The 8414-nt window shown below is 32.3% G+C and overlaps 1 protein-coding gene across 1 annotated transcript in view; it reads right to left on the bottom strand.

Annotated features, from left to right (window-relative positions):
- Positions 1-5863, bottom strand: part of LOC117104242 (limbic system-associated membrane protein-like) — a 76075-nt gene extending 70212 nt beyond the window's left edge. Inside the window, exons 1-3 of the mRNA XM_033244947.1 lie at positions 5758-5863; positions 4607-4936; positions 3986-4246 (exon numbers count right to left, since the gene is read on the bottom strand). Coding sequence (XP_033100838.1) covers positions 3986-4246; positions 4607-4936; positions 5758-5863 — 697 coding nt within the window. The remainder of the gene's footprint in view (positions 1-3985; positions 4247-4606; positions 4937-5757) is intronic.
- Between the last annotated feature and the right edge of the window lie 2551 nt (positions 5864-8414).

Below are 8414 nucleotides of genomic sequence, written 5' to 3'. Positions count from 1 at the left end.
TTATATTTACTGTATGTGCCAGGGCTGTCTCTTATATACAACTAGATGTGTATAAATGTACTGATCAGTTTATTGAACATTAATATGCTTCTTAAAATAATGATTCCATAATACAATATAATGTAATTGAAAAATGTCCTAATTTTTGAAATTGCATGCAGTAATATGTATAATTGCTTGCTGATAAGGAAGTGTCCATCACTAATTTATTGAGACTTTTTATTTTACATTGTAATTCAACTTTAAAACCTAAATTCCTAAATGAAGAGTTACTTTTGGTTATACTACAGTATACACATATTAGCACACATCACTCTGTTAATGTACAAAAAGTGCTATTTCGAAAGGACATGTCATATATATATATAATTGCTCACTGTTCAGGAACTTTTGGAGCGCCCATCACCAAACTTATAGGGAAGCTTCTTTACATCATTAGGTATCTCTAACATGAATTTCAAAAAAAAAAAAAGATATATATTTTTTTTATTCAACTTTGAACTTTACAACCTGTCATAACTTGTTTATATTTGAATTGAGGACTTAGCATTTATTAATAAAGTTATAGAGCTACTCAATAGCTTTAAAATGACACCAAAATCAGCTCTGTAGGTGCCATACTTTTCGAGATATGGTCGGTTAAACACGCAAGGTATCGCTAATTAGCCAAAAGTTCGTTAGCAGATATCTCGCTAATTAGGAGGCCTAGAGAAAAAAATTTTCATTTCTGATCGTTTCTCATGGGCCTCAACAACATACAAAAATTTGAACAAAATCCGAGAGATTGAGGTTTTTTTTTGGTTGATTTGACATGGAATTACCCAAATGTAACTAATCGTAAGTTTTTCAAAGTTTGCCATTTGTGTATTCCATAGAAATTGGCTTTTATGGACTGATTATAAGTTAAATAGTAGAAGACATTAATGTTAATGTATCCTTTTCTCTTTATACACATTGCTTGAAGTCAAATTTTATGAAAAATGGCTCCATTTCAAACAGACAAGGCACCTTGAAGGAGTTGAGTAGCAAAGCTGAAATTTTGTGTACATATTACTATGATACCTATCTTCGGGTCATCCGGGGTCACGAACGTCGAGCCATTTAAAGGATTTTTCTGGCTGGGGCCCATTTTGGGACTCTGTATTTTCTGATTTAAAGCTTTAATGGGATTGTTATTACTTCTGGATGTAGTCCTGTGACCATAGATTATATTCAAGTAGAATGGAGCCCATGTTACCCCTAGTTTTCATTCAGGGTCACCCCAAAAATTGAAAATAAACTTAATCGCTCATTCTGGACCCTACTTTAGGCAATCATAACTTGAAATCTAAAGATGATACTTTAAATCTGAGTGCAGATTCGTAAAATTTGGCAAAAAGTAAGTCAGAATACCAACTTTGAGCTCTTTGTCTTGTCCGTAGGCCGAAATATGGCATTCTGAAATCCGAAATTATTCAAAATGTCACTTTTCGCGATTCGCGAGTGTCCAGTCCAGAAAATTTCAAAGGGCCATATCTCAAAAACGACATGGATTATGACTTTCATATTTTGCATGTGTCCATGTGAGCAACATCATCATTCTGACCAAATTTCATTAAAATCTGAGGGGGTCACCTGGGGACCTCTGGTTGATTTGACATGGAATGACCCCAATAACTTTTGAACAAAAAAATAGGTTAGATACCGGTCTGAAGTTGCTCAAAACATTGACATCAAGGCCAGTTTTCTTTAAAATAGGTTTAACCACAGCGCACTTATAAAAATCAGGAAAACCACCAGATGATAATGAGACATTTACAAGCTTTGTAATCAAAGGCAGAATAATATTAATATGCTTACTGAGCAGCTCAGTTGGACAGTCAAGACATGATGACTTAGATAAGTATTTCCTAAGCAGACATAATATATATTCACGTCTCAGATAGAAGAGAACTCAGAAAAAACCACATAACAGTGAGCATTATAGGTGGGATCGCCAGGACAAGGATCCAATGTGTCAAGCTCATGGCGAATATCAGCAACCTTTCCAACAAAGAAGTTGGCAAACCTGTTAGTCAATCTTCAGGGCAATCAAAATCATGGCAGTGATTTTTTGTTTTGATTAAGTAGACAATTCAATGCATTGAATGAAGACTTCATATCAGTGCAACCAGATAACAAGTTCCTGAAGTAAATTGACTTTGGAGTCAAGAACAGCAAATTTGACACATCGTTTAGCAGCAAAAAATGTGTCACGGTTAGTATCAGATTTGTCCTTCATAAACTTGCGCTAACACTGTCAGCGAAAACGATGTGCCTGCACAATCTCTTCATTATACCATGCAGGATCCTGTGGTTCTTTTCACAATCCTGGTTATCATAGGTGCAGCTTGATTGAGACATTTAGATAGATTTATTATTATCATTATTATTATTATTATTATTATTATTATTATTATTATCATCTAGGTTCACTATGAGACAAGGCTTGCCTTCTAATTGTGATCCTAACAATGGCATTTCTTATTATTATTATTTTTTTTTTTACATTTCTCGTTTTCATGTCATTGTTGAATAAAGTTGAATAAAAGTTGAAAGCAAAGGAAATACCAACAGCCATGTCATTCCAGAATCATCACAAGCCAATAAGGGTGAAAGTTCGGATGTCAAGTCAAGCTCAAATTTCTCGTGGTCTATTAAACCTAAAGGGCGATACGAAATTGTTTTGGGAACAACTTCCGGCTTAGTGAGAACAATATTAGCACAAACAACAGAATGGTCAGAGTGATGATTCCGATGGATAAAGTGATCAACAAGTTGAACATCAGGAGACCTGACAATAAGAGGATCTAAAATGTGTCCAGCATCATGTGTGGATTCAGTAACAAGCTGAACAAGACCAGCCGATGAAAGGTCATTTTTTTTTTTATGTTTGTGAAGGGCGTGGAATAAGTGGGCACGGCATGCCCATCAACTGAATGCCACACCCACTGGCTTCCACTTTGGACGGTCTATTTCGTTTTTCTGGCTAAAGATGCAAAATCAGCAAAATTGATTTCAAGAATTTTATTATCAGCCGATATTAGAACTCCAGTGGATATGATTACACTTTATTGGCTTAAACTAAATGATCTATGGACAAACCAGATATTACTAGTGTTTAAATGTTTAAATGGTAATGCCCCTAAATATCTGTTTTCTAAATTCACCTTTAAACACTCTGTTCATTCTCACCCTACTAGAAATCAAATATCAAATGCAAATTCAAACTGGGGTAAGCATATACTTCATACCAGAGCTGCTCATCATTTTTAACAATCTTTCTCAATTCGTAACAATTTTTAATTCTCTTTCTATGTATAAAAAAGAGGACTTTGTCTGTATTCAGTTAGACTGTACCTTTCCTTTTGTTTAATTTAACTTGTTTTTATTTTGGTATGGTAGTTTTCATTTTACTGCTTTCATTTCAGTTTATACTACAGTACCTTATTGTTTTTTATTTACATTTAGTTACTTTTGAATTTCATGATTGTAAGCACTTTTTATTTGGTTATATTTACTGTATGTGCCAGGGCTTCCTTGAAAAGCAGTGCTTGTCACTGAATGGATACCCCCTGGTTTAAAGAAAGCTTTAAATATACATATATTATTGTAACTTGTACTTCAGCTACAGTCTAGCAGAAACACAAAGAGAGGCAGCGATAGCAATTGAACCGGGGATCTAGAGATCAGATTAGATAAATTATTTCATAACTGTTTTGTAGATTCTGAAATATAAATTCAGAGCAACTGATAATAATGAGGATAAAAAAATGCTAATGGCTGCAAGCAAATGATACTAAATATAATGACCAACATAAACATTGTTATGCCTCACCATCACCACCAATATAGTATTATCAATTAATGTTATGATTCTTAATTTCAAACATTGCTGACATAAATACAATAGTTCATTTCAGCACAGTCTCACAGATATTTCAAATATAAAAATTTAATAGCTTACGATTGACAGTTATCTTGCTTGACTTAGTTGTTGATCCAATGATATTAGTAACGTTGACTGTTATTTTGAACATTTTGTCCTTACGCTTTCGTACATTGACTTTGAAAATTGCTAGGTTAGTATCTGTTTCTTCAAGTCCAGAAGGATCGGTGGTCCATTGATAAGTAACACAACTGGGATTAGCTGACACATCAAGTTCAATAACATACGTTTCATAAGACAAAACAGTATCTTCCTTTGCTAAAGAAAATTCAGGTTTGTCTGAAGAACAATAGTCATTCATATATTATATGAAAAGAATTATCAGTACAAAAGTAATAGTACAATAATTTTTTTAGAATTAACATATTTCAATCTATAAACCTAAAGTTGAAGTAGTTAGTCTCCACCATTATAAACATCAAAAAGGGGATTTTTGCTATGGAAATGGAGAGAGAATTATATGAAGGACAATAAAAGTATGGAAAACATAAAATATTTCTTATTTATTTATTACTACTGGTTTGTACTTTTAAAACAAAGATAGGGTTACTGTATTTTCAATATTATATAGTATATAATATGTGGTATCAATTATCTTTATACAAATATATTGGTTTCTACATTCTACAAAACACTTACAATTCACTGAGAGTTTTCCTGTATTACTCAACTTTCCTTCATCCCCACTGTATTCTGCATTCTCTGCTCGACATTGGTAGCGTCCTTCATCTGTTTTATTGACGCTGCTGATCTCAAATATTGTATCTGACTGTGGATACTTCTCAGTATCAGACACATCACATACACTGCCATCTTTGATCCATGTGATGGTGATAGGTGTTGGAAAACCGTTGGGCAAAGTACATATGAATATCGCAGTTCCACCTTCACTGACAGTCTGATAATCTGGTTTGAAATCTGGTTTCTCAATATCTGTAATATAATAATATGCATTGTTCCAATGACTGGCTGGGGTAAAAATGTGGAGAGGCGCTCTAAGACTTAATTGTATTGGAAACCTACATTTATTATTAATATTGTTGTTTATGTAAAAGCATAAGTTTAATTGTAATCTTGTTTCGCTGTCATCTCACTTAATGCCCCTCTTCATAGTAAACCTCTTCTTCATGTTAAATTTTGTTGTGTTAATGTTTGTAAAAATGATATTTTTGTCGAGTGTCATAATTCTTGTTTAGATATTTTTAATTGTAGTTTCTCTCTTTTAAATGCAAAATTAATGAAATTATTTAATTTAATTTTCTATGAATAATCATTCATTCATTCCATTCCTTGTCTTTGAATTTGACTTATTTACTATAAATCAAAGCCCCCATCTAACTCTTGGTGCATATAAATATATTTATTATTCTTTGTAAATTACTATTACATTATGTTCAACCTATTTAAATTGGTGTTTACACTGTTGGTTTTGAAAAAAGAATAAAGATGTCTCTGTCCTACCTAACATTTTTTTTTTCATACTGAATGATCAGTATGCAAATTAGGTGATTTGGGTAGGTATCAAACCCAAGACCTCCAAAAAACTAGCCTGGTGTCCTAAAAATCAAGCTTGCGCTTAATGAACAATTTTAAGGGCATATTTTTATAAGAGGGTACTTTATGTCGCTATTCACATTTTTGTTGTGCATTTTTCAGCACCTATAGCTTAACAGTTTTTTGCTAGGAACTCCACTGTTTGGCAGTATAATAATTGATGCCTATTTTTCATTGAATTTTGTGTTGCCATTATTTCCTGTGCAGTGATCACCGTAAACTGTAGCTTCACTTACCGTTAAGTATGGCATGTATAACTGCCATGTACTTCCCACAAGGTGAAGCACAAGTCCAGTGCCTAAAGAAAATGGTAGCACTAGTGTTCAGTGTTCTCCCTAGCATCATGGGCAAGCGTGTTGGGACTGACACAAGGTATTTTTAATAATCAAAAACCATTGAAATATCCTAGATTATATAAAAAGAAGAAGACTATATAAAAGCAGGGAACAGTTAAATAATTTAACTGTTCCCTGATAAAAGCATCATGGAAGATGTTCCAAGCTTCATGGCCAACTGTCAAGCATCATGGTACCATGATGCTTCAAGGGCCTTGGGAGAACACTGGTGTTGATTAGTTTCCACTCACTTGTATTTCTCCTAAGAGAGCTTAGAGTTCCATAAAAAAAAAATAAATAAAAAATATGGCTGTTATCTGGTATTGAACCGTGACAACTATCAAACATTTTCCGACAAGTCATTTTGATTGAACTATTGAATACAATTTTCAAGGGTAGTGTTTATCAGAAATCGGTTGGAAACTTAGTCTTAACGGGTTTAGTAAAGCTTTTGACAGTGTTACTCATACAGCTGCTGTATCTAAGGTAGGGACTATTGGCTGCAGACCTAAAATTATACATTGGAGCTTATATAATAATATAAAATAAAATAAAATAATTCACATGAATACTATTATTTTTTAATATGTATGTTATTTTAATATATGTAGCCTTTATATTTGAATCAATAGTTAATAAGTATTGAGGGTCTAGTGACTAACATAAATACTGTAATGTTGTTGTCACATTGAATTGTATTGCAATTTGTGGTGTATGAAAACGAAAAAATACAATTAATTTTTCACTACAAGATTATAATAATAATAACACTGTTAGTACAGAACAAAGTTGGATAACGAATTATTGAAGAAAAATTATGGTTTTGTTTTATTGATGTTTGTCAAAAAAAAAAAAAAAATATAATATTATTTAATGTATAGATATAAAAAAATAATAATAATAATAATAATAACAGCAACAACAACAACAACAACAACAACAACAACAACAACAACAATAATAATAAATTACTAGAGTATGACTTCGATAATTTATTGTGTAAAAAAGATTGATTGTAATGTGGATATTTATTTTTATATAGATATGAATTTGATGTTTGATCATGTGGTCATATCTTCTCGCTTTAGCACACATTTACAGAGTACAACTGTAGGCTACGTCATTATTTGTATTATATGTTGGATGGTTCAACCTAATAATAATTAACACTGTTAATACAGAACAAAGCTGGATAATGAATTATTGAAGTAAAATTATGGTTTTGTTTTATTGATGTTTGTCAAAAAAAAAAAAATAATAATAATAATAATAGCAACAACAACAACAACAACAATAATAATAAATTACTAGAGTATGATTTCGATAAGTTATTGTGTAAAAAAGATTGATTGTAATGTGGATATTTATTTTTATATAGATATGAATTTGATGTTTGATCACATCGTCTCGCTTTAGCACACGTTTACAGAGTACAACTGTAGGCTACGTCATTATTTGTATTATATGTTGGATGGTTCAACCTCATTAAAATGGTTAAACCATCCAGAAATGGTATTCTAGTGTTACATTATTTACTATTTAAATTTTTTGTTTCAAATGGTTATTTTACATGTATGGTATTTTTGTGAATGTATCATTTCATTTCTTGCCAATGATATTGTGTTTGAGCCTTGACTCAGAAATACCGGGATGTGGTGTATACCATGTATTCCAAGAGCCTGTATACAGTATATATTTTTCGAATGTTGCATGGATAAATAAATTGTCAGAATGAAAGTATCGATTACTTTTTTCTGTACACCACATTTTGTTTGTGTCACTGAAGGATTAGCATATAATTATTATTGAAATACAGCGGTACATATTCAGTTGTATCTTTTACTTATATTTCCACATTAACATAATAACATATTATTCTTTAACACATAAACAGCTTTTCTACATAATATAACAGTAGGCCTAAAGAATAAAAATATATAAAATGCAAAACAAAATTTAAACATAGGCCTACAAGCCTAAAAAATAAAACTATACAGAAGCGATAGAAGCAGACAATCTGTATATAATTTTAAATTAAACTAGCATATATGCACTCCATTGAAAGTCCTACTGTTAGCATCTGAACTGACCTACTTTTGTGCAGAGCGGTGCACAAAGCGAATTTGTCACTTGTCATCTTGCATGCACTAATAACATCCCCACCAAGAGGTACCCAGTACAGTAGTTGCCTAGACCTAGATGCTGAATATATATGTGTGCCAGGAATTGATTGTAGAGATAATTTCTGCATTCGTCGTCAGCTCCTCAGGTAGGCTGCTAATGAAGATAGGTCTGTCGGACGGAACAAGCAGGAATAATGTGCTGTTATCGTCATTTACGAGGCCTATCAAACACTGGGACCAGAATTTAGTACTATGCCGTGTTTAATATTTGTACAGTATACTTGGTTCATTTCAAATTAAAACTTGTTCAAAAACAATAATTCAATCAGGTTTGTAAAAATGACACAGACTCGCTTGTGATCAAAACAATAGAAACAATGGCAAAAATGTTAAACAGCACAACCCCGTTTGGACGCGTCTTAGACGCACTTGTAA

The sequence above is a fragment of the Anneissia japonica genome, unplaced genomic scaffold (genome assembly GCF_011630105.1).
Source record: "Anneissia japonica isolate Jap-2015-1 unplaced genomic scaffold, ASM1163010v1 scaffold468_len270531_cov130, whole genome shotgun sequence".
Classification (NCBI taxonomy): domain Eukaryota; kingdom Metazoa; phylum Echinodermata; class Crinoidea; order Comatulida; family Comatulidae; genus Anneissia; species Anneissia japonica.
This window is presented reverse-complemented; position numbering and strand designations above follow the sequence as displayed.